Source organism: Neopelma chrysocephalum, unplaced genomic scaffold, assembly GCF_003984885.1.
Source record: "Neopelma chrysocephalum unplaced genomic scaffold, ASM398488v2 Primary Assembly neopelma1_68, whole genome shotgun sequence".
Taxonomy (NCBI): Eukaryota; Metazoa; Chordata; class Aves; order Passeriformes; family Pipridae; genus Neopelma; species Neopelma chrysocephalum.
Genome location: NW_020897727.1, coordinates 8,489,807 through 8,517,461, shown reverse-complemented (window position 1 = coordinate 8,517,461; position 27,655 = coordinate 8,489,807). Strand labels below are relative to the sequence as shown.

Genomic DNA, 27,655 nt, shown 5'->3' with positions numbered 1-27,655 from the left:
TGGCTTCAGCCTCAGCAACTCGTTTCCCTGTGCAGGCTGATTAGTTTGGGTTGGCATGTGTTCTCCACTGTCTTGCCAATTTTGGCCACTTGCACAGCAAGTGCCAGCATTTTAGTTCCTGGAGCTAAATATTGACATTGATATACGAGAGCCCACTGGAGCTGTGAGTGCAGTCATGAGAGGCTCGTTTCACACACACAGCACTAATGCAGTGCTTTTCCTGTCATTAAGAACTTTGAAATCACTTCTCATTTAAATGGAAAATAAATTATATATTATTAGCTGCAAATTTTCGGGATAAACTCATTTACTGCTGTAAATGAGTTCCTTATAAAAGTGTAAAAGCTCCTTATAAACTTTTCCACAGGGTGTTGCTGCCCAGTGAGATCACCAATTCCTCCAGCCACAATCACACCTACTGCTCTGGCTGACAACTAACCCCAAAGTTCCCATCTGGGAATAGTTTTTTCAGTCTTTCAAATTCAATGAGATTTGGGGTGAAATATAATTTAAAGGCATATGGTGCAAACACTGCAAAACTTCTGGTGTTGAAAACTACAGGTGACTAATCAACCAGTGATGCACACGAAAATCATTTATATTTCTCTAAGTTCTACCTGAAGGCTAAACTAATAACTGTGTATCTAATTAATGACCTTTTATAGATGGTAAATCCAGGAAAGAAGTACCTGGGTGTTGATTAGCTGCCTAATCAGAAACACAGTGCCGATCTCTTCTCTCATTTTTGCATTACTTCTTCAGCACTACTGGGGTTTCGATAAAGTCCATGATGTAATGCAGGCTTCTAATTATGCAAAATTAATATAATATTTCTGATGAAAGGGTAATTGAAAGAAATGGAGCATGCATGAGCTGAACTCCAAACTCTAGCTGCATTAAGTCTCATATTTTAATGGGAATTAAAGGATGAATGCATCTTGGATAAAGCTCATTCTGTACAGAGGGTCAGCGTGAAACTTAAATGCCTTTAATTTTTATGAGGTTTTAACTGCAGTGTAGAAGCACAGTCTGTGTAATAGGGGTTGAGTTTGGTCTCAGGAGAAACACATCTTTCAGAGGCTTTTAATTACTCAATTTAGACCTGTTTCTTTAAAATAAGCAGGGAATTGAGTCACTATATACAATTATGTTCAGAGAAAGCTAAGGCTGCAGCAGGTAGGCCTGGAGTCCCTGGGACATTCCAAAGCATTTTCTGAGATCAGGAGTTGCTTGTTGGCTGATGGGAAGGGTTCTGCTGGAATTTGAGCTCTTGGCAACCTGAACCACAGTGAATGCGGTTACAGGCTACCAGTTGCATTTTTCCTGGGATGGGGCATTATGAAATCTTGTCTTAAAGTGCTCTGGGTGGTTTTTTCCTCCATTTTCTTCTCTCATGGGGATCAACATAAGGAGTAAACCTTGAGTTAGCCCACTGTGAAACAGGTAGGTAGCTGTAGTCCTTAAAAAAATCAGTATTATAAACACTTGGCTTGCACCTTTTCCAAACCAGTTACAGTTCAGGTCTGTCCTGTGCAGTTTGTCACCAATGTCAACAACTCTTTTGACCTTTCCAGCACAGTCAACATCAATAGACTTCAGTGGGAATAAAAACAGGGGTTTATTCCATTTAAGTTTCTAAATTACGAGTCTCCCTTCCCTAAACCATCTACCTAGCTCTCTATTCCTATAGCATTATTATTGATATTAATTAACTAGTAGTAACACTATTAGTACATCGGACCCAGATAAACATGTACAACATTTATCAGTTTTCTTGACCAGCAAAAGCAAACATCATCTTCCAATGCCAGAGCACGAGTGCCAACAGACACCAGCTGTTTGTAATGTGCTCTGCTTTCTTATCTGAGACCATTAACCAGGCCACTAATAATTCTGACAGCAAACACAGAGCAATAACCCTGCCTTTTTCACTCTTATCTTGCTGTTTGACTGTTATCTTAAGAGGAACGTGGCTGAATGTATGTCAGGTGTTGAAGAGGAAGAGCAGAGAACTGTGAGATAAAATTAGTGGGGATCACATTAAAGACTTCAGTGGGAGAGATTTCTGGAGAAATAAGTCCCATATGGATGTGCTGGTTTAGTGCTGCTTGTGCATCCCCCAGATCCCTTAGGGGAAAGTTGGGGTTGGCCAGCTAAGAGCAGCAATGCAGTCCCACCTTTTGTGGCTTGCAGGTCTCCAGCTTTGGGCAGCAAATCACCTGTTGTAGGTACAGAAATCCCATCTGAAACAACACATGGTGCTGTAATAATTCTTGAGTGCTGAGACCAGTTATGGAGACAGAGCTAATAAAAAGAAAATAAAATAATTACTAGGTATAATTATCATTACTCTGCAGATCTGCCAGGCACAGGCTTACTAGGGCATTAAGTTCTTAAAAGAAATTGTTCTCGTTGATCAGCAAATGTGTTTCTTGCACATATTATTTGCACATTTTAGGCTCACAGTGCTCCTTAAGTACTAATGTCTTCTATGTGTTGTTGCCATCTGCAAACTTTACATTATATGTATTATAAAATATATAAGAATGGGTTAAAAAAAATTAAAAACAAATACAACCCCATTGAAGTAATGGATAAACACTAGGATTCTTTAGGATAACTGTTTAGAAACAGGACTCAAATAAGAAGTAGATGCTAATAATTTGGCTGGGTGTGTGCTTTTCTGGAACTTTCATTTGGTCCTACTTTATGGGGAGAATAAAGAAAAAGAAAAGCAAACAAGAAAACTACAATTCCTACAGAGAATATAACGGACATTGGAAATCCATCTGGGAGAAGAGAGATTTTAAATATGGACCAGAGGCTTATCAGATTTTATAACAGAGCAGTTGTGTTGGTTTCAGCAGATTCAACACTGATTTTTCTGTACAATCTGTGGTTGTTCTTGATTTCTGCAGATTTTGTGTTAAGGGAGTTACTGGCCAGAATGTTTGGCCAATAACGCTTTGTATGACTATATCAGACTATTTGTAGAAAAAAAAAATCAGTAACTGACACTCTCTTATTAAAACCACAGAAACTAAAATTTAAACTAACTTCTCTATAGGACAGAAGCAATTTTTGATCACCTTTATGTGCAATAGAAAGAGCCATGAAAGATTTGAACTTGCACATTCTTACTCACCAAAGCTGGTTATCTACTGAAATTTTACAGCCCATAATTTTGAACATTGAATCTGATTTTTAGAGGCAAACCCCACTCCTTGAGCAATGCACCTTTACAAAAGGGTCGATCATCATTAATGAGCAGAGACCTGCTGTTCTTCCAGGCGGTATTTGGAACAAGGTAATTCTTTTAACACAACTTCAGCTGAGGCTGGTGAAAGGGCTGAGCTGAATTCACAGCACTTTTGGCCCCCTTTGCCAAGGCCGGGAGTTTTGTAGAAGTGTTGGCAAAAGCAGCTGTTGGGAGACAGCATTTTCTGGAGGTTTGCAGGGAGCTCCTCCTATATCTCAGGTTTCTATGAAAGCTGCCGTCATGGGCTATGAATGGGAGGAAAAACAGGTCATGTAGAGATAATCCAGGGCCGTATGTGCAGTAGGGAAGAGGCCATGGAGGAGTCGCAGCTGCAGAGGTTTTGTCAAAGTGGCAGACGAGGAGAATGCTTTGTACAGCAAAAACTGACAGGATATGAGCACACAGGAGCTTCAATTTGTCAAGGGCTCAGAAAAGATGCTGCAAACCTGCTCACCGAGGAGAGCCTGGGTAGGAGATTTAGCTGTTTGAATGGCTAGAGAAAGCTCTTTGGGACAATGTGTGAAAAAGAATCCTCTAGATTGACATAAGCTAAATATACAGACCTGGAGAGGAGATTCCATGACAAAATCCTCCTCCCGTTTGCTTCTGTTTCTAGGCTTGAACAAGAGGCAGGATGATAATGTTGTCCTGAGCAATCAAAGGAAGAACTAGAAGGGAGTGCTTTAGGGGAAAGATTTAAGAGCTGAGTTTTAGCTCTGTAGAGCTGTCAGCTAAACATGCAAAAGGTATCAGGGCCAGAGGCTGACATTTTGGACTAAATGGAAAAGCAGGAAAAGAGAGTAAGATCTCTGGACTGTCAGTACTGATGTGGTTGCTGAGGGGTTAGGAATGGTGTCATGGAGAAAGGAAAGAAGTTAAAGTGGGGGGGAAAAGGGTTTCCCCCAAAAAAATGGAAGGGAAAGGAGAGATGAGACAGAAGGACATGATGGAAAAATGATTAGAGAAATCATAGTAAAATGACAGGAGGAGATAATCACAGGAGCCAAGGGAATGTCAGCTTTCCAGGCACGTGATTAAATGGGTGGAAGGGGGATGATAGATCGGGAAGGTGAAGTTGAGAAGCAATTTCAGTAGGAAGAAAGTTGAGGAAGGGACTGCAGAGCTTTGAGGTAAAAGGGTAAGGAATGGGGTGGTGCTTGAAGAGGCAGGTGGGGTAACAGGGAGGATCAAAAAGTGCTTATATAGTGAGAGAGAGAAACTGGCCTTCAACACAAAGAACTGGCACAGGAAAGAACAGATTCATAATTAAGGCTGCACTAACTAGTTTTTATACATCATTTACTCAGGAAAGGGAAGGTGTATGAGAAGGGAGTAACATTCATTATATCTGTCAATATGATGTAAAATATACAAGCTTTTCTTCAGGTCTGCACATAAATCACCAAACACTGCCCTTTATTTACAAGCTGTTGGTAAAGCAGTCACTGGCTGCTTGAATTTGTGTGATACTTATAAATTTTGTGCTGACAGATTCCTCTGGTAAAGTTTCTATGGATTGTACAGAAATTCAGTGCCTCAGCTGCTGTTCATTTATCATCTACAAGTGCCTGTCCTTTCCAGGAAGACCTCCAGGGATCTCCTAAGGATTCAGAGTAGCTTTGCCAATCCAACAGTTCTTTTCAGGCAGGTTTAAACAAATGCCCTTTAATGACACTAAGCTCCATTGAGATCTGGAAATGCTATTTTTCAGGTGGTCTGTGAGATCAGAGTCCCAAATTCTTGCTTTGCACCACCCCCGGAGATCAGGTTGTTTATGAGAATTTAGTCCTAGCTGGAATCCCTAATCCAAATATATCCCCACTTTGGCAGTCATGGCCATAAATCTCCTATATGTAAGTCAGGATCCTGATTTTGTGGCCAGACCTTTTCTTTAAGCAGCATGCTAAAAATCTACATCCCAAGCAATTCCAGATTTCAGCTTGTTTGGAAATCTCAGCAAAACTTCTCGCTTCAGTGAGCCCCATCCATCAGTCCCTCCATAGATTTCTTACACTTGTATAATTTGCTTTACTTAACCTTTGTTTTCCAGAGCTGAGGTGGTGCTGCAGGGAAAGGCCAGGCAGGTGAGGGCAGTCCAGGTGCCTGCTTTGCTGCTCAGCCCATCTGGACAAGCCCTAGCTAGAAAAATTCGATATTGAGGTCAAATCAAATGATACCAAGAAAGAAACAGATAAAGTAAAACAATCGATAATTATATTAAACTCAATTTGCCCCAAAGGATAAACAGATAATTAAAACTTATTGAAGTGCACGAGCAACACCTAACACTGACCATTGCGTTCCTATTTGCGCTGCATGTGTCTGTGGTTGTGACAAAACTATTGATATTGAATCTTTTAAGTGTACAAATGCAACAGATATTAGGAAAACATTTCCTGGATGAGTCTGGATGTGTCTTTCCCCTGGTTTTATAGGCTGAGTGTGACACCATATGGTGTGGGACAGGTGGGGTTGGCTGTCCTGGCTGTGTCCCCTCCTTGTGCCCCCCAGGCTGCTCCCTGGTGGAACAGTAAATACCTTGATATTGTGTAAGCACTGCCTAGCAATAAATAAAATACTGCTGTGTGATCAACACTGTTTTGGTCACAAATCCCAAACACAGCACTGTAGGAGCTGCTGTGAAGAAAATTAACTCCATCGCAGCCAAAACCACTACAACCAGGAAAACACTATGAAGTCAGAAGTTTTGTTTTGTTTGAGAAACAATCCAGTTTAATTATGTGTTTTGCCAACACTGTTCTTGCTATTCTTATGTGGTTTTACTGCAAAGCTGAATATTTGCAATTTACTGGTGTCTAAGCAAAATTGCAGGAAAATGACACATTATCTACAACTAATGTTACTTTTGCTCCTAAACTCTCTTTCCTGAATTTCTTTACTGCCTTGGTATCATCAGAGTGCCCGTCTAAAATAAGTAAGAGAATTCAAGTTGTGCCACTTTCACTTCATTTAAATAAAAAAAATCCACATAAGATTTATACTTCTATGGCAACGTTAATATGATATACAAAGTTTCTTATTCCCTGGTTTATTCATAAACTATAAGGCACTATAAGTGTGTTATTTTTCAAAAGATATTGTCTGTTTGCTCCTTACTTGTCAGTAAGGAGGGAGGGACTCGCTGACATTTCCCTGTGCTCTTGCACTGATCGAGTTGTCAAAGGGGGACAAACAGGTCCTGGCTTGGGATTTATGCTCACACCTCCTCACTGCGTCTTCTGGAATTGTGCTCTGAATGCCCCAGGTGACATTTGGCAGTTTCCTCTTGGAGATTTCTACCTTCACAAATAATTGCTTCTGAACCCAGATAATTTATATTTAATTACTGGCAATGTATGTGCACTCAATCAGTGATTTAATTGGGGGGAAAAAAAAAACCAAACAGTCAAAAGCTCCTGTGATTTGCACAGCAATACTCACCCCCATCTCCCATCCTTTAGGTCTGTAAGAATTCCTGCCATTCGAAGCTGTCCTGCCGAGTTGCCATGGCAACGAGAAGAAGGAAACCGTCAGATCTGAAGATTGCAGTTTACAGTTACTGTTCTTCACTACTCGGCCTCAGTTGCTCCAGTTTAATTTGCAACCTCACTCAATCTGTCCGACTGTACCTTGGTGTTCGAGGGCTTCTGCCCCACTTCCCTTTATCCGTGGATTCCTCTTGCCAGACACAAGGTTTACGCCAATTTTCTCTGAATGTTAAAAGACCATGACATCTAAACCCGACCTTGGGGGAGCAGAAAACAGATTGACTCCATTTTTTTCTATCTGTTGACTTGTTGCTATTCAACTGTTCAGAAAATATTTTGTCTGTGGGTTAGTATTTGTATATGTATGAGTGTATGTATATATATATATTTATATAGAGAGTTCTACCACAGGTTTAGCTTTTATAAAATATTCATCTGGATCAAGGGAGAAAGCAGAATAATACAGCCACAGATGAATTGTACCTGTTCTACCATGGCTAAACCTACTGTATTTGCTGTTTATAGTGTGGTCAGGAGGAGAGACCCCATTGCCATCCCACCGCTGTGCTGACACGAACCAGGCAGGCCCAGGGCTCTGACGTGGCTCTTCTCATACCTCAGGTTCAGCAAACATGAAATGCAAGTCCCCTGGGCTTGTTCCTGATCTGAACTACTTTCCTTCTGCCCCAAATGGAGTTTATGACCCAGGAGGAGCAGCCAGCTGGGAGGGTCACCACCTACAGCGAGGGCAGCGCTGGGCCTGATTTTAGAGGGGCTAAAGGGGGTAAATCATTTGCTGGGGCTGCTGACAACATTTCAGTCTTTGTCAGCTCTGCACACAGGGGGAGGTGGGCAGATGCCTGCAGGTGAGCAGCTGGTTCAAGCAGCAGAAGCTCAGTGTTTCCCAGAGCACTGGTCTCTCTCTCGGCCCCTGCGCTGCCCCGTCCCCCACGTGAGCGCCAGGAGGTCACAGATGCCCCATTCTATAAATATCCTCACAAACACACATATATATACTTTTGAATATATATATACATACATACACATGTACACACAGTTTCCAGTTAAGAGTAACAAGAGCATTTCTTTTGTGTGTGTAAACTTACCACACTCGTTTGCAGACATGGGAAAAAAAAAGGGTGTTCGTTCTATATGAATATGGATCCTTTTTTTATTCTGTGAGCATGTAAGGTCAGAAAAAACCTTCTAACTGTACGAAGATGATCATCTTGTTAATAAACTGTAAATGATCCATCAAAGCTCACACCAAATTTTTATAAAATTAACACAAAAAAGTATACTAGTGACAGACTGTGGCTTTTATTAGAGCTTGCCAGTAACTAGGGTAAGGTAAGTGTCTTAGAATATTTTAATAAACTTGCTTATTTAAAGTTTAAACAAGAAAGCTTCCTTATGCAATAGAACCTTGCAGCTGCATTCTTTAGTTAGCATTTTTACAGTACTTATGAGTCATACTGTACGTCATCTTTACTACAGTGAGATTATGAGCATATCTTCCACACCACGTCTATGTTTCAATAGTAAAGATTTTTGGAAGCATTAAAAAGTCCAAACATACATTTAGTTTTCCATAATGCTACACTAGATATTAAATGTGCGTTGGTGGTTAAAATTTGCTGTACAATAGCTTTTCTCTGACTTCCTGTATTGTACCAAATATGAAACAGGTTTTTTTTCTTTCTTTTTTTAATCAAAAGGAGTAATAACAACAGCGACAGAGGAAAAATGAGTTTGTGTTGTGAGCTTTCCTAACGTTGTAGATTTCTTGATAAGATATGAGCTGCCTTCAGACAGGAACTTATTTTTCCCTTTCAGCTTAACTCCTGCAGCTCTGACCAAGTGAAACCTCCCCCTGACCCCGTTTCTCTTGCAGGAGGCTCTCGGTGTCTCAGTTACCAAAGTGGTACTTCGGGGTGAGCGGGAGCTTCTCTTGGTCAAGGACATCAGGAGTGGGCTGTTGGCAGCTGCAGGCATTCCAGCAGGGAAGTGCCTGATCTCAAACACTAACATGGGCAAAGCTTCTAGTTCTCTTTCTCTGCCCATGCCTTGTAATAACCATATGCTGCTGCTTTGTCATCAACGATCACACGTCTTTTTAAAAAAAAAAATATATATTATTTTCAAGCAAAATTTTTCAGAAGGAAAAAAAAACTCAACCAATGTATAACACCACTGAATTTCCGACATGTATGTTGCACCCAAAGATTTTCTGCACCCTGTGCTTTGATCTACAAAACCTCTATCTTCAATAAAAGAAATTATAATATCCTCCCCCACAAATACTCTTTTTCTACTTGCTTTCTTCCTCTCTCTATCCAGCAAAACCCTGGAAAGACACCCCTTGACACTGGGGTCATTTCTATCGAGTACCAGAGAAAGCAGCCCTTCTCTCCTTTAAACCAAGGTTCACAGAGCATTTTTTGGATCATTCTATCCAAAATGAGGAACAAAGGAAAAGCTCTTCTGCCTGGAACTACGGTAACAATGGGAAGAACTCTTTCTACCACTCTGTGCCCAAGGATAAGAGATCTTTCTTCTTGGATAACTCTGCAACCTTTGGACGTGCAGAGAGGTCGGAACCGTGGCTGAAACTCTGAACCAAGATGCATCAAAGCCTTCAGTCACGTTATCCCTTCATCTCTGCACCCACATTAAAGCCTCCCAGCCTTTACCAAGTGTCTCTGGGCTTCACACAAGGCTGATCACTGGACTACCTGAGCATGCAAAGAGAAGATGAAGCTGCCATGTTAATGTTTCTCCCTCTCTATACCTGAGAACATTTAACACAAGTCCGTGGCACGTCCTGCAGGGTTGCACAAGGAGGAACCGTGTCAGAAGCTGAGATTTCCTCCCTGAAGAAGGTTGTCATCTCTGGCTCAAAAAAAAACGACACCCGTTTCCTGAAACAAAGGAGCAACAATAATTTATTTGTTTGGGTTTTTTTCTACAATATAAAGAAAAAAAATAGAAAATTGACAAAATTGGTTGTATTTTTTTATTAGTTAATTATGTTTAACATTTGTTCAGCCGAGCTTGCTGTTTTTATAACATATCACTTATTCCTACGTAGCTATTTTAATCACTACAACATTTATTTCTGCCTGTGTTTGTAGATACATAATGCTGTCTAGAGTTGGAAAGGCAGGGAACTTGATTATCATTTTCTAACATGCACAAAACTTTTTGTTTAAAAATCATTTCACTTGAAAAGACTATCTGCCATTGAAACAAAAATTGGGAATAACCATCAGTGAGAGGAGTTTCTTGGCAAGAGAAAGGTCTCGTGTTTGGTGCACTTGCTAATTGAACCCTTTGTACACCTCACGTGTGTGTTTTTACAAGATTTCTGTGTGCATTTATTAACGTACATTTTGCTCAGTAACTGTAGATCTGAAGAGTAAAACAAAGGGAAAGGAGCCGAATTTCCTGCTGGGTATCAAGGAAAATTAGGTAAGAGTGGAACACTGGCTAATGCACCCTCTGAGCCCTGTTCTCATCGTGTTTACACTGCTGTAAATCAAAGAGCAACTCCATTGTTGGAACTGAGACTCAGTTAATCATGCTCAGATGAAATTTTTCATCTAAACCTCCCCACATATTGCTTTTACTGGTGGGCTCTGCACAGCAAAGCTGCAATATTTGTCACAGGATTGCCGAGTGCTTACACAGTATCAGAAGTCTGTCTTTTGTGGCACACAGAGAACCTACAGCTCAGATGCCTCATGTCCTTCACTGACCACTTCAATATGTCTCTGAGGCACCCAGAATAATTGGGTTTAACCTTTATTTCCAGTGGCTGTGGCCAAATAATTTGTCCTGTTCCCTTGCGTAGCCACTTAAGTTCAGGATCACTGTAATACAAACCTCATCTATTAAATTATGGACTTACAATCAGTTTTTAGGGTCCTTGATTAAATGTCTTATCGCTACAAAAAGACATATATTATACCGACAACTTTTGTCTTTCCTTTGGTAAAGACCTCCTGTCTGGAATACTGAGAAAGCTGCCAATTTTCTTCTCAAATGTTACTAATGCACTCAGCCCCTTGAAACAGCAGAAACCTGTACACAAATAACTTTACAACACTTTGTCTAAAGGCCAAGTTATTTTTAGAATAAATTCAATAATGTCTTATTTAATTTAAAAAAAACCCCTCTCACAATATAAGTTATATTAAAGTCACATCAGCTTGAGAACACCAAGTCAAAAGCAAAACTCTGATTCTATCTTACCTTTATTGCATCTCTAGAAATTCAGTTGTCTGAGAGACACTGTCCAATGCTAACAAAAAGATAAATAAAATAGCAATTATTTTCTTTCAATTAACTCTGTGATCTATAATCTTTAGAATTAACATGCAAATTACTTTAGTAATTATCATTATAACCATTCTGCTTAAAGCAGATATAGCTGATTATTTCCTATGTAAAGCACATAACCCACTGACCACACTTCTCTTGCCTCCCACCGGGATACACGAGCTGGTTTGTGTTTGTCCACATGGAATGGATGCACTCATGCACTCTCAGTGGAAAGTTACTAGTTGCACAACTGCTATGTGTGTATATATGTAGATATATAGAGATATACACATATAAATATATATATATAATATATGCAGGTGGAGGGAGACTGATACAGCATGGGGACTTGGAATAAGCAGTTTAATTCCTTCAGTTATGGATGAAAACGTGAGTTAAGGGACAGTATGTGTTACATATGCTGGACCAATCTGATTTAAAGCAAAGAAAAAAGGCAAAAGAACCCACAAAGTAAAACCCAGACTTATCCCAACTCTCATGTTGTGTTTATACTGCCTTTAGCTGTCCCCTTTTAACATAATTATATCATTTGAAGATATGCATAATTGTTTACTGACTCATTTTTAGTTGTCTGTGTATCAGCAGGTCACCAGTACTGGAAAGGGAAGGGGTTAGAGGCAGAATTCTGCATTCCTGTGCTTTCAGTGGGACAGCTGTTTGGGAAAGCTTCATCCAGCCTTGAACATTACACTCCTCCTCTGCATCAGCAAATGACTGTATCTGATAACTTGGGGTTAAAATGAATGTAGTCTAAGGGCAGACTGTGTGTGTGTCCCATACACACCCTGCCTGGGGCTGGAGAATAAGGCCCTGTCTGGTGGACTGTGATGGTGAACTCAGTACAAACAAGCTGTGTTTTCCCTGCCATTTCAGACAGAACCCTCCTGTAAATCACATCTACCCCATAACAACGCCTGTCTTTTTAAGTTGCCATGAATATTTTTTCTTTTTTATGATTTTCTTTCATTTTTATAAAGTTCAAGCAAGGAGGAAAATATTTTGTTTGATTTTAAAGATACTTAATTCAGTTACTTTTTTCCAGTTAATCGTTCCTTTGGGCCCTAGTTGCTGAATTGCTTGCTGTTTCTGAGGTGTAAATAAACGTCTTGATTTATGACGTGGTTGCAAAGAAACTTGTAATTTATTTGTGAAATGTTCAAATAAAGGATGTATGGGCTTTTACCTTCTGTCTGGACGTAGACCTTGCTGATCCAGTACAGCAGGAAGGGAGGACTACGGACAAAGGACTAGAGGAGCCTGTGGAAAATACCAGAAATTCCCAGGTTGCTCTTAGTGAGAAATTGCAGCCTTCATCATCAGCATCATCACAACATGGATTTGGAAGGAGAATCTGGAGATTAGAGAGGTAAATAGAATCATAGACTCATAGAACGGTTTGGGTTGGAAGGGACCTTAAAGATCAGTTTTTGAATGATCTAAAGATCATTCCAATCCCCCCTGCCATGGCCAGGGACACCTCCACCTTCCAGGTTGCTCAGGGCTCCCTCAACTTGGCCTTGAACACTCCCAGTGATGGTTTAACCACACAAGTGATGGTTTGACCACACAAGAAAGCAGGAGCTGAATATTCAGGTAATAACAATAATTTGCCTTCTAAAGCCCCATTTCCATTACAAAGATTACCTTGAGCCAAACTTGAGTCAGATGTTCCCAGGCTGGAAAGTGGGCAGGAGCTTGAATGGATTTCTGTTGCACTTCCTTTCTGCTTCACCTGACCATCTTTCCCACCTACCACCATCTGTTGAGCTTGTAGAGAACAGCCAGACACAAAAAGTGCACAAACAATGCAGAATCAGGCTGAACAAACATCTCTTTATCAGGGAATTCTTCTTCCAGCTAAAGTTAGAGCCTGTTGGCTTTCGGAAATTTCTCTGAGTTATTTTTTAGATCCTCTAGGAAGTTATCTAAAGTGACATAACCACATGAAGATAGAATATCCCTGAAAATAGCCTTTTAATCCATCTGAGAATAGAGGAAGCTGGGGAGGGAGGGCAGCAGTTGAAGGAAATATTTGAGTACAAGCCCCAGCAGCTTGTACTGCCACCGAGACCCACTTCCAGCTTCTGCCTGTTGCTGATGCTTTATTGGACTTTGAACCTAAAGGGATTTTTTCATGTGGTCCATAATAAGTAGAGGATGAAAGAGTGTACATGAAGCTTGTGGTGTAATTGAGCAAAAGGTCATTACCTGAAAGCCACAGCCAAAGTGTGTCACCTCCTTTGGTCTCAGCTGAGATCATTGTCCCAAACTAATGCTGTGCCTTGTGCCTTAAAAGAGGTGTTTGAAACATCACAAAGTGAAATCATAAGCAATGAAACACTAACAGAGATAGAAAATGCTGAATGGTTTTTAGCTGGATAGAAGTTTTTCACTGCCCTTTCAACCTTCCTGTGCCTCCCCCAACCCCACACGTTCTGGATTGCATTCTGCTGGGAGTTGGTAACTGCACTCCTCAACCCAGTTCTATTTTTTCACCAGCAATAGCAAATCAGATCAGTCCCTTCTGCCTTCAGTACAACCTCCTTACCTGCAGAAACAAAGCAAGGGTCATTGCTCCTGCTGCAAAGCCATTGGGATGGTCTTCCTTGACCTCCACGCCTCTGGCTGGACTCCACTCATCCAGCTCCTAGTGCCCAGTGACCTTCACTGCCCCTGGGGCCACAGCAGTGAGTTACTCCAGTCCAGCACAATTCCTCTGGATATAACAGCACATCTTACTATTTACTACTCATTTCACAACTTACTGTTCCCACATGCCATTGTGGGCTATCACCATCAGTTCTGTGGCTGGATGTCCTTTTTATGACAAACTGTCCAAAATAAGAAGAGAAAAAGTGTTTAGACTTCTTGATTACTTCGAGGAGTGTTGAAAATTCAGAACGTAAAACAGAGCTGGACATTTATAATTAAGTGTGTAATGTAATTAACACCAGTGATTATAACCTGCCTTGGGGTTACAGTGTGCAGTGTTGGCTTGGCTGGCACCAAGGGAGTTAGCCTTTGGTGGGATTTAGACACCCAGCTCCCACTGGAATCACTAGAACCCCAGAAGCCTAACAGCTGAACCCCCCCCCTTCCCCAACTGATAAAATAATTATATAACTACAAAGCATTTCTTTTCTTTAAAGCCATCATGAGCTAATATACACTAAAATTTTCCCTATATCTCCAAGGTAACTTAATAGTCATCCTGTTTCATACTGAGCAAAACCTCCAGGGAGCAGGTGCCCCAATTAACAGATTCTCAGCCTTTCATATCAGTGATTGCCAAAACACAAAAGAACAACATGTAATTCATGTGGGGATCATAGAGAATGTGACAGAATAGATAAAGCACAGTAGAAACTATATATTGCAGTAATTAGAATAACCCTTGTTACAAGACAGTATGTCTAAAGGAAAGATTAGATTTCTTTTTTGTGCCATTAAATTCACATGTGCAAGCTGAGACCATTTAGCTACATCATGTAAGAACCAGACAGTGCTGAAAAGCCCAGTCATGGTGCCTGGCAAGTTTTACCATTGTTGCTAATGCCAAAAACTGTATTAATCCATGTGAAAACTGCTTTCTCTTGGATCCTGCATGGAGAAGTCAAAACAGAGATGACTCTAGTGAGAAATCCTTTGAGCTGGGCAGAACCCCTGTACCCTCAGCCCTGCCAAGGGCACAGTGCAGCTGCTCACCCTCACCCTGGCAGAGCTGAGTGCAGGGGTTTGACCTGTGTGTGCCCACCAGGCCGTGTCCTCTCGTGCCTTCAGAGCCATCAGACCGCAGAGTGCCCCTTCTCACTGTGCCAGAGCTGCAATAGAAATACAGAAACAGAGGGCACAGTTCCAAACCACCCTGGCAGGAGAAGACTGACCCTCCTGGGAAGCTCAGCCACCTCAGTGTGATGACTAAAGAGAGCCAGGGTGCAGAGGCACCTCGTGCCTGTACCTCAGGCAGGCACTGGCCAGAGATCTGAACCCTTCCCAGAGGAGGGATTGCCACCTCACCCCCAGACACAGGGCAGGAGTTCTGGAAGCCCTGTTGTCATGTGCCAGCTGAGCAGAGTCAGTCTCTGCCCCAGACTCCTGCCAGATATCACCCCTTGGAGCAGCCCTGGTGTGCATGTCATGCCCCACATTCTGCTGTGCTGTTATTCAGCAATGGTACAGGATGATCAGACACCCACTCCCAGCAAATGGAACAACACTGTTATATGAAGAGTTTTTTCTTTGGTTGGGCTTTTTTCCCCTCTTTCTCACTTTCTTAAGACAGTTCTCACTGCAGTTCTTAAGACAGTTCTCTCCTGCACTGACATCCAGCCATCACTCTTGCAGTGGTGCTCCAGCTTGGCACCTTTTAAAGACCCATCAGGGCTTACTCTCTTATCAGCACTGTAATGAATCTACTTTTAATCGTGGTTGTCTGTCCTCACCCACACACCTGGTGAGCTGCAGCACTGTCTCACACTCCTAATTTCTGTTCCTTGGCACTGGGTACTTTGTTCTTTAGCAAATGAGCACCGAGTACCTGCAGCCAATGCAAATGTGTGATGCACTCAACTCTGTCTTCTGGGCTTGAGTGGATGCAATCCAAGGCTTGTTTTCTTCAGGTCTTTCTTCAGTTCCAAAGTCCTCTTGTTACTGCAGCTCTTCTTTGTCTCTTATCCTGCTTAAGCTAAATAAGGGAAGGAGGCATTATGTGCATTTAAGTGCCATTATTTAGTGAAGGTATAACTCATAACAAAGAGAGATACATGAGTGTAACAGATTTGTTGTTCAAATCAGAGTAATAAAATGCGTATGTATATATATAAATATAAGCAGTTAAGGTGATGAGCTTCATTATTACATATACACAAAATAATTGGCTATTATTTTAATTGGTTATTAAACAGTGGATACTCATTAAAAGCTCAGTTCATTGGGAAAAAGAAAAAAACTACAATGCAATTAAACTGTACTGCAGACTAATTAATATGGGAATTGGGGCAATTCTGGTACCTTTAAAGAGATGGAGGTGGGGACAGTCAGCAGCACAGACTTGTACCACTCATCTTCATTAGCTGAGCAGATGGATTTCTCTCCTACTTCAGGGTTTTGATGAAGTTCTATTTTTTTGTTTTAGTTTCAAAGGAAATAGAGGTGGAGGAGGAAAGGGGAGTCTTCACATGGTCTGGAAAAACACTCCTAAAAACAAAAAAAAAAGTGAATAAATTCATACATAGCCCCCATAACAGTCATCCCTCACTTTGTTTCTGTACAAACCCACTGTTAGCACTCTGCATCTTTCCTTTAGACAAATAAACTTAAAATGCCCCAAGACTTAACAACAGAGTTCTCAGCCTGCTTAGCTCCTCAGCCATGCAGCATCTTTTCCCTCTGGGAGATCCCTGTTAGTTTGTTCTCACCAAAGGCTCCTGTGTCATGAACCATCCTTACAAACTGTCCAATGTCTTGTGAGTCAGAAGACATTCACTGGTTATAAACCAGACTTTCATGGAAAGTATTTTGCTTTCTTTCTCCTAACTGACATGAAAGAGGGATGCCAAATCTCTAAGGAAACACCACTGAAGAAGCCTGCTAGACTCTCATTTTTTGTTTGTATTTTTAAGCACTCAATCCAACAGATAACCTAGACCTAGAAGTAGGATGTCTCAGGAGTCAAAGTGGTGCAAACTTGCCCCTCGTTTTTGATAGCACAAGCATCATGTAAACAGTTAAGTAGCAGAGGGCTCTCTTGCAGAGATTTGCTAAGAATAGTTGTTTACACCCAAACCCAGGATGGGCTTCAGACTAAAAGCCAACCTAAAGCTTGATGGTGTTGGTGGTGTTTTGAGCCTTTTCCCTGGAAGTCTGGGTCTTGTATCTTGGTGGGAACTCCACAAACCTGCCAGCTCTGATTTCTGCCCTGTGGAGGTCAGTCTTTCATTACACAACACAACTTTACTACTGCAACCAAAACTAAAGCACAGGTCTAAGATGCTTTTAGCATCTGATGCTTGACTGATCTAAGGTTTTGGAAGTCCAGTTGGCTGTTTCTATTGCTTTACACCTGCACACGTTTATACAGCTGGTGCATTTACACTAAAGCACAAGACTGTGAATCAGCTCAGCTTCATTCACTGCTATTTTCCCCCCAGTTTGTAGAACTCTAGTTGACTCTGCAGGATGACACACACTGATCTGACATTGGATTGCTGTGCTCTATAGCTGTGGTGTGATGCAGAACCCTTTTCACAGGTACTAATTCAAGAGACATGTCACTGGCCTTGCACAGTGGGCATCTTTCGAGCCCTCCCTTACATTTTATTGTTATTTCTTTGTTAATAAATAAATAAAATCCCTGTTGGTTTATGGCTGCAAGAGATGAAAGGGTTCTTTTTTTCCATGTCAACGCTGTGCAGTGCTGACAAGAGCCTGGCAAGAGCCAAATCCTGGCTCAGACTTCTGCTCTGTTTTCCTTATTAGCGTTTTGCTTGGCTGTCCCTGCCAAAGTCTCCTGGACATCTCTGAACTCTGTGAATTGTTGCAAATATTGCAATGCCCAAGTGTGAAATGAACTGCATGGAAACTCCTGGGAACCTGTTACCAGTGTATTAACCACAACCTCAGGTTCACAGGAAACAACAGGCACCTGTTCAATGGGAAACATGTTCTTAAACTGACACTCAATTATCGCTGCATATTTTAGCATAATTTTTGCACCTTATCTAGGACCTACCATGAGCCTGTTTATTAATTTTGAAGCAGTCTACACAAACCAAGACAAAACTGAGAATATGAAGGACTGGAGTACACAAATACCTCAGCATTTTAACAGAATCCTAGAAAGCCTTCTGTTGAATGTTGCAATTATGGTTTAGTTGAATTTGAATGGAGATAACAATTTACATAAGCCAGGTGCTTAATCTTAATAATTACCTCTAAGGTATCAGAATCATCTAAGAAAGATTTGCTTTAAAAAAAAAAACCTACAAAAAACCCTCACAAAAAACAATACCTCAAAATAAGACAATTAGGTTGAACAAAGGAAATGATAAATAGTGCACCAGAAACCTTTCTTTTAACCATGGAATACCTTAAACGTTTAATAATTATAGTCAATATTTTTAGACTGGGAAGTTAAACTTATTCTCTAAAACAATTTAAAAAGTATTACGTTTTCAACCATTACCTGCATTTTAAATAAATCTGCATTATCAATAGCCTACTATAAAATTAAAAGACATCTATATTCATTTAGTGGCCCAGAAATGAGTGTAGCCCTAAAAAACAAAACAACCCAGCTCTTATTCATATCTACAGTAAAGGGGCTCTGAAGGGACATCTTTTCAAACTGATATTTTCAAGAGCTCATTTATACTTCCTGCATTTCCTCCAGCCTGATCCAAACTATCTCTGAATAATGGTTAATGATTAATGTGCTATTAACCACGGTCTCACTCCTGAATATTTAACTGCTTTGACAGTAGGATGGTGTATTTGCATTTTATGTTAATACTAGACAAATTTAACTTCTCAATTGACTCTGGAAGCCTCAGAGTGACATGTCTTTCCAGCCACAAACAGCTGTGCTTAATCTGAAATCCTGTGCTTCACATCCTTCAGGACTGGGACACAGAATTATTGCCAGGAATAAGCATTCCTAAGGATGGGGAGGGGACAGAGATAATTTGCCATGACTGAGTGAATAATATTGAATCCCTGATAGCTGAATTATTGTCTCTTATTTGCCACGTAGAATTATCTGTGTCTAAAAATATTTTCTACTTTTAGAGATTGCAGTGGTAGGCACCCACACACCATATATTAATGTATATACACCATGTATGTGTGGCTTCTTTCAAATTAAGCTTCTAAGAAACAAGCAGAAAAAACAGATAATGGATCCAGGTAATTTGCAGGATCCAGATAATAGACAGGTTAAAATATAAATATACATTATTCTTTATCATGTCCCAAAATAATATTGAAAATAACATCTGAGGATGTTTTCTCCTACTCCAGCAGAAAATTTTACCATTATATTAGCAGTGCAAAAAAGGCTGGAACTGCACTTAAATAAAATCTTTCTTCCATCACAGCCAGGAACAGTTCCATCAGAGGAATAGATTTTATCAGGGAGCTCTTATGGCTACCAAACTTTGGGATAGTCTGGAAGAGCTCCCTGCTGATGTCAGGCCTTAGGGATTGCATGGACAGACACACAGAAATAGTTTTAGGGACATGATTTTCGTCTTTTAATGGATGTAAGGGACTGTATTCTGGAGTGCAATCAGTCTCACAGCAATGTGTAATTTGGAACCTACAGGCTAAAAATATGCAATTTGATCTCTAGAGTTACATTCATAAGGGACTTTTATTCTGTTGGGCACAGGAAAGATCTAGAAACACATATGAAGATTGCAGAGTTCTCCTGATACACTCCTTTTTAATTTTTCCTCCTCTAATCTTCTTTGACTTCCCTTCTCCCTCTGAAAGAGATGCTCTGACAACTCTTCCCTGCTTTCTTGTTAGCATTTCAGATCCATGTTCACTCCTGAACCTGCATTCAGGAAAGTCACACTGACATCAACACCAGATTTTTAAGGAGAAAAATGTGTCCCTTTTACTGCTAATTACCATTAGCTGCCATTGTTTCCTGTGTTAAATAACTTGTATTATCATCCCTGCATGCTTGATCTCTTACCTCCATTACTCATCCTCTGGTAACTCCACCTCATTTCTGGGTTTGATGTCTTTGATGGACCAAGTGATTATTTTTCAGCCAATGATCCAATTTATGAATAAAGTAAAATATCCCTCAAATCACTCATGTTTGCCTTCATTTCAAGTAGCTTAATCTGTCACTTCTGAATGGTGTTTTCTAATGGAGCATCTCATTTTCTCCTTTTCTCTCCCTTCTTTGCAGTCACACCAGTTGTAACCTAACGATGAACGAGATAAATTGATTAAATGGATAAGTTCTGCATGAAACAGTTCCAACTGGAAAACCATTTAATGGTGGTTAAATATTCTGCAGTTGTATACACCACCTGAAAAATGAGCATGACTAATACAGCAGTCAGAGCCCTTTGAAAATGCCTTTCTGGGCAGACTTGGGCAGGTTTACTGACATATATTCTGTCATGCCAGCTCTAATTAAGCCTGTCTAATTACTTCTCTTACAAGGGTTTCAGGCTGAGCACATAAATTCTTGGGGACATTATCTGCTGTAGGTGTATAAATGTCCTGCAGAATAATAGGGAGGAGAGGTCTGGAGGGAAAGTTAACACTTTTCATTAGACTACGTGACATAACTGGGAGAACAGACAAGATTTTGGACACAGAGGATTTCTACTAAACGTCAAGAAAGAGTGATTTCACTGTATGTCCAAAAGAATGTCCATTTTTTCCTTATCTGTCTCAGCTGGTCAGATAAAAGTATTAGACACCTTTCCTGCCTCATACCCTTCTAACTCTGAAACCATTGACACATATAAAACACATCTAGTGGAGAAAAGCAGTTCTCAGATGAACAGACTTCTCTTTGGTTGGGTCTGTTTGCAGCAAACCAAAAAGGAACTAAAGGAAATTAAATGGCTTCTGCTCACATGTCATCTCGCCCTGGGAAACCTGTAATTCTTTTCTGCAGAGTGGAACAGCTCCAGCCAGCAATGTCACCCCCAAAATTGCCATAAATTGGTGATGAGGGCACACTGCTGTGAGATGCCAGATATTGGGTGTTAGGTGCTTATGTAGTCCTGGGGAAAGAAAGAAATGCAGTGTTTATTTTCTCTCTTTGAAGGACCCTCTCCTGTATCCACTGGGTGTCTTATGCTCTTTGATCTATAGGTAGGTATGAGGACACTTGCAATTCAGCTCTTGCTCAGCCTTGCCATAAAAAAAGGCTTAAAAAACCCACCAAAACTGAGCTGAACAAACAAAAACAGCCCAAACCAAGAACTGAGATGCTTGAGGTGAAAGAGGTGGCGACTACAGACCAGCAGTTGAGAAGCATCTGTCCTTATTGCCCTGAAAATATGGCATCACTTTCCATGAATCTGCACAAGATCATGGAGAATTATCCTCTCTGAACTCTACTCTTAAGTGCAAGTGGTATTGAGTTTGAGCTATGAACTATCAAGAAGCAGGTTATTATTTTTACTTGCTGTCGCTCAAGGAAATGGTGCCACCACAGTTCCCTGTGCATCTCACCAAGTCTAGAATTTTGATTTGCATTTATTTGATCAATTGAAGAGGCCAACGAGGGTTAAAAGTGCAGTACTTAATGTAAGAAATACGGGGAGGAGGAAACAGGGCCCAAAAATTAATTCCGCTTTGCAAATTCATGTGCTAATTTAAATTGGGGGAAAAAAAGCCATAAACTTATTCTCCAGGGTTCAATTGGGAACAAGGTTGGGCTGCAGGTAGAATTTAATTACCACATGGCTTTAAATGGTTATTGCTTGAAAAGGCTGGTGCCAGAGTCACAGTTAGTTCCTACTTTATGCTAAAAAAAAAAACCCTGACATCATGTCCCAAAAAAACCTCAAGAGCACAAAACCCTCACACAAAGGCTTACACTACTGTCTGTAAAGTGCACACATTTAGTAGCAAAAGGCTTTTATTGTACACAGTTACTATATTTTAGTCTGTGTCATTACTTGAATGTTGCCATTGTAGCTGTTTTACTGTGGCCTTGGCTCTTCTAATTTAAATACCTCTGTTAGAATTTAATTTGTCAGGGGAAAAAAAAAAAAAACATGAGAATATTTGCAAAATACACGGTGTTCTGATCAAACCGATAAGAAAGCCAGAGCTTTCCAAGTTTAATCATATTCAGCATTTTTGTGCTTTTGTTTTAAGTGTAGAAACATAATGAAATAATTCCATACCATAAAGCTCGATGAAAGAGGCAATTAAAAAGGAATCGATCTGATACATCCTGTTCCTCACATTCCCGTGCTCTGTTAAATGTAAATCACTCTCTCCGTTGCTAAAGCTTTTGTTTCCCATCTTGATTAGGCAAATATTGAAAACAATAATCATTTTTCACCAAAGTGAGCCTTTAATATGGAGTAGAAAGGGAGCACTATGGATATTACATTTTCCACAGAAGACTGGCTTTCACATTAGTGTTTGCTATTAGCACATTTCATGTCACTCCATCATAGTGTCTTTCACTCAAATCCTACATTTGTTGGAGCAGATGGAAAGTTAGTTTAAATTAATTGAAAGCATGCTGTGCACAGCTTGTGGCACCAAGAACACACAAAGAAGAAAGGAAGATACATCAATTTCCTTTCTAACATACCTATAACTGGGAGAAGAGATCTTTTAAGAAATCATCAAGATATTATGCTGCTTTTTTCTCTCTCTTTCTTTTTTTTTTTTAAGAAATCTATGTTGCTTTGATTTTTACAAGAGGAGGATGCAGCAGAATTGGGTGGATATTCATCATCTGAAAAATAAATTCTGCCTGGGATGGTTCCTAATACAATGATACAGAGAAAGCTGGTTTGTTTCTGTAGCCTTGTCTATAATTCTTAGAAATATTGATAAGTTTGAAGGTTAATTACCTCTTCACTTACTTTAGTTAACAGCACCTTCCTGTATCTGGATACTCAGCTTTTCTTCTGTCTTCACTGAAAATCCAGTGGCCTCCTCTGTTCTCTGAGTCAACAGGCAAAGATGTTATTAATTCCAGAATCACCCAAATGCCTGAAAATCGGATGGACAAACTCATCTGCTTCTTTACAGTGATCAGTACTGGGCCATTCTTCAGTATCTTCACAATTAAAACCAGCTTCGAAATTGTCACAGAACAGATCACGTCACAAACAGAGGCTCTTTGACCAAGGAAAAAAGGAAAGTTTTATCAAATGATTAATATGGTCCTTTAAAAAAATAAATTCCAAGTATTTGTATATATTGGTGTAGAATTGAGGGTGAGAGGGAGCAGGTGTTAGGAAGGGGAATGCTGGATCTGGATCTGTTTGGTTGGTGTGCTCTGTTGAGCTGAAAGGCTGAGCAGGCAGGAGGAAGGTTTGTGTTCACCTCTGCGTGGCCCAGGCCAAGGTGAGACCCTCTGGCACGAACAGGAGTTGTTACATCTTGTAAAGCAACTGAAAGTGCAGAAATCAATGAGGAAAAGCAGGTCCTGGGGTACAAGGTGGGAAAAACAGGCAGAAAGCAATCAGCCTGCAACAGAAGCCTGGTGGGTTTGCCAGGGAACAGGTGCAGAGTCGAGCTTTGGAAGGGATGGAAAGGAAACAGTGCCCCAGAGGGACTGAGAGCTGGAACTTGCTGCAAACAAGGAACACACTGAAACTCGCTGGACTGAGAAAGACCTCGAGGGTCCTGCCTGAAAATTGGGAGAGCTCTGTCATTTGAATCTGTCTTGCTGAGTTTCCTCTGTTTCAAATGTTGCTCTGTTCCAGTTTGCGTTCAGATAAAAGCTGGCTTTGGGGTTTTAGATCCCTCTCGCTCACCTTGGTGTCTCTTTCTCACACAGCTCATCTCTTTGGTGTCTCAACACTAGACACACTTTGCTTTTCTTCTCCAAAAAGGTCAAAAGGTAAGAAGAAGGTGGGAAAACATTTTTTACATTTGCTCTTTCAGTCTTGAACTACTCCAAGGCTGACAGGGAACACAACTAAACCAATACGTTTTGGTTTTAGAAAAGTAAAAAGTTTTGCTGTAAAAACTCAAAGAAACTGAATACAACCCACATTTTTTCCCAAATGAATAAGGTTATTTTATGCTGAGGCATTTTTGCCCTCTCCATTCTGACTGGAAGTGTTGAATCTGTACTGTTGGGGCCTTTTTTCTGCCAGTCACTGAACACATTTTACCATCTCTACTCCTTGCAAATCAAACACAACTCCAGCAACTGCAAATGAAAAAGATAAAATAATGTAAACCTTTCCCAATCCTACCTGTCTGGCTTCAACTTATATCTTTCCAGAGAGCCTTCAGACACTGCAGCTGAGCCTGTCTTCCTTTTTTCATGATCTGATGACATCACTTATCCCCCAAGTTTACTTCTTTTACTAGATAGCCTCAAAATTCAATTATACTCTTCTAAGAATTTACAAAATTTTTGCAGCATTTATTTTTTTCTTCCACAGCTATCTCGATATCTCCTTGCTTTTCCCAAAACTTGTTATTTAAATTCTTTCCTTATCATTTTTGGGTACTCTCAATTTTATCCTTTAAACCATGGTGCCTGTAGAATTTTCACTTTTTTTCTATATTGTACAGGTTCTTTATGGGCACCCGAGCCAGCATTTTCCTCTGTTCTTAAAAAACTTTATCCCAGCCTGTACCACAAGTCTTTCCTGCTCAATTCACAGCAAAAATTATGCTCCTTCCTGCCTGCCAAACTCCTTGACTCATAAGCAAAATACAGCAACAGAATGCAAGGGAAAATTTGGCTCTGAGTTCATAACTTCTCTTGAGCACATGACAGGTGTGTTAGTTCATATTAACAGAGCTCTTTGGAAATTCAGAGGGTTGTACAGGTAATCATTGTTTGATTAATAATTTACAACACCAACAGGACAGAAATGAAAACCGGAGAATGACAATCTCAAAGCAGCTGTGTGCCTGTCAAATATGGTAATTTTTTACCCTTCTTCCTCTGTTTGGGCACTGCTTAACCCCATGCTGAGTTGCCTTTCTAGAACAGGACCCCTACAACACTCATGAATAATTAGATAGTCAGAAAGAAACAGGGAATGGGTGAGAATTAACTTCCCACCTCCTAGGGTCACTTAAAGATTAATTTACCTAAAAACTAATTAGGACATACCACAAGCACAGAACCCTGAAAGAAATGAAGAAGAAAGGAAAAAAAAAAAAACAAACCACAAAAAACCAGTTAAACCAGAACTTTCCACGTCTGAATCTATAGACAAGCAATCTTAGTTCTTCTGAGAAAAGCTACCAGATTAAATCCCCAAAGTCTATTTTTACTAAGGAGTAAGTACAACCATGATGCAGCTGGAACGAAATTCATCAGCCCTTTCACTGACACCTGCAAGAAAAGTCAATGTTATTACATGAAACTTCTTTCTGAAGATAAAAGTCCAATCTAGTTTTAAGATTACAGGGTTTAGATGGCTGTGGGCATGTGGAGCCCTTTCACTGAGTTTGCCACTTTGTGCCAGTTTAATAGCAGCCAAGCCATTAGTTAGTGGGGGTTATTAAGGAGAATAAGTGAAGTCAGCAGCTGTATCACAGAGCCAATGACATAATTAACACCTTGGTTTGGAGGTGATTCTTTCCCCATCAGGAGGAGAAAATTAGGCAATAGGGAAATTCCCTGCGTGGAAGGATTTATTCCTACGGCTGTGAACCTGTGCTGGGCACAAACGCCAGATTTGCTGAAAGTTGAAAGGAAAAGAGGATGAGTAGAATTCAAAATACTAATTAGGGCAGTAAGAGCTTTATGGCTGGCTGAGTTTTTAATAGATATTGGAGGCTAAGCCAAGACTAACAATCTCAGATAGACTCTAGCTAAGTGAAGGTGAACAATCATGACATTTCTCAGGCCTCACCCAGGATGCTCAGTGGGAAGCAGAAGATTAAGGAACTGATTTCCACTGCAGAAGCCACTTCTACAAAGAAACAAAAACACAGGGATATGCAAAACGTCAACATTTCAGGGAACTCTTCCACATCAGCCTAATAAAGTTATACCAAACATTCTAAAGCAGGCCAATAAACTGTGTAAAAATATTATGATGATGTTGAGTATTAATTGGGAATTTTTTTGTATTTTTTTTTAGACAGAAGAAGAGTAAAGTATATTTTCCTACTAAAGTTTTTGAATATAGGTTCATCTTATCAGTTCTTTATATAAGAAAACCCCTGTAATATCACTCCAGTATGGAGACAAATAATGAATTTCAACTATCAGAAAAAGGGAAATATGATCTTTCCTTCAGAAGTTAAAAAAGACAGAGAATCTAGAGATTCCCTATGCACAGTGTTGCTCTTCTGGTTTAAAATTTTTTTCTCCTAATTTCTCTGTGTTTAAACAGCAGTCAATTCCTGTTGTCTCTTTCCTTAGCAAAAGTACCTTTTTTTACCTGCTGTGCTTTTCCCCCACTTAATTATTTCTACATGGTAACTGAATTTGTTGAGTGTCACCTTTACATGCTATTTACCACTTTTATTTCTCTCCAGTTCTTACAAATGTCAGGGCCTCTTTTTTGTCATCTCTAAACTTACCGTAAATCCAAAGAAACAATAAAGACACCGGAATTAAAACACGTTTTTTGATAATAATCTCAGCAGTGCCAAATTCCAGAGAGAATCCAGTTCCATCCAAGGCAGAATTCCCCACTTTTAATTTTACAGCTAAAATATGCAGCTCTGGAAAGATGACTTTATGATGGTTGAGTGCAGCCAAGCCTCCAAATTCAACCAAATTGAGAGTGTGTGACCAGAGCAAAAGAGAGGATGGGGAAGAGAGAATGTCTGAGAGGACAAGCTCGGGATGAGCACTTCAGATGTTTGCCATTGATTTTATTTGCCTCTGGAGCTATTAGGGGGACATAGAATGTGTTTAGTTGCCTTTTGGTGAAATATCAACAGCTGGAAACACAGGGAGTGAAAAACCATCTACAGCCAGTTGGCATTGACAGTTCCAGTGGTCCATGGAGGGGAATTTTGGAACCTCTGTTCTGTAACTCTCTATTGCTGTTATCTATTAACTCCACAGCCATCCGAGGGCTTTTCAGCAGAGGAAAAGCTACTGATGCAGTTCAACATTAACTGTATCAGCTATAGTAAGGTGAATGAGCAAAATTTATAAATGCTGCTGCCTTATCCAGAGAGATCAGAGGTTTCAAGTCCTGTCAAATTTTGCAGTTGCCAGGGTAACAGGTTTGCAATTCTAATGGTCCCTGAGAGCCTGGGAGGTTGTACAATACACAATCATCTTCCACTACCTCCCTAAACCATGTAGTTCTGGACACACATAACTGGTTTCAATCAAATATGGCAAGAATTTTCATGTCAAATGTCCCTGAGTAAAGTTAAGAACAAATGTTCAATTAAACTGTGCGTTTAGTTCTCCTCTTTTGATAGCAGCCCTGCACAAATGATTTGCCCTTCTGTTTATTGAAAAAATGCCAGAAGTTATAATATGAATGCCCTGCATGTGTGGGGCTCAAGCTTTGCCTGCATATTATGGAACTGACTCTATCCCATCTCCATGAAATGCAGCACAAACATCTAAGGATAGGTACAATTAGCAATTTTAAATTTGCTTTCTTAAAAAAGAAGAGAACAACATAAAAGAGGAAAGACATCTGTGAAACTGCCACGAGTGAAACACAGGTGAGACTACAAAATCATGAAAAATATATTTACCTACTCCTTGGAGGGCAGTTACCTTCCTGTTTTTCCTCAGATAAAAATGACACCAATTTGCTATCCATGAGGTTGTTACATTTGAACAAGCTTGAAAAATCGTGAGCAGAGACAAACTTCTCCCTTTTCACAGATTAAATTTTTTCCCTCTCTCTTTCTCTTGTTCTCTTTTATTTTCTTATTACTTTTT

The 27,655-nt window shown here is 40.2% G+C and overlaps 1 protein-coding gene and 1 long non-coding RNA gene across 2 annotated transcripts in view; one reads left to right on the top strand and one right to left on the bottom strand.

Moving 5' to 3' along the window:
* CDH13 (cadherin 13) overlaps positions 1-12,273 on the top strand; it is a 451,056-nt gene extending 438,783 nt beyond the window's left edge. Inside the window, exon 14 of the mRNA XM_027685001.1 lies at positions 6,721-12,273. Coding sequence (XP_027540802.1) covers positions 6,721-6,728 — 8 coding nt within the window. The 3' untranslated portion in view covers positions 6,729-12,273. The remainder of the gene's footprint in view (positions 1-6,720) is intronic.
* Positions 12,274-19,928: 7,655 nt separating this feature from the next.
* Positions 19,929-23,701, bottom strand: LOC113968573. Its single transcript, XR_003534565.1, has 3 exons — positions 23,574-23,701; positions 22,662-22,755; positions 19,929-20,027 (listed from the first exon to the last, which is right to left on the bottom strand). It is a non-coding gene; the product is annotated as an uncharacterized LOC113968573 (long non-coding RNA).
* Between the last annotated feature and the right edge of the window lie 3,954 nt (positions 23,702-27,655).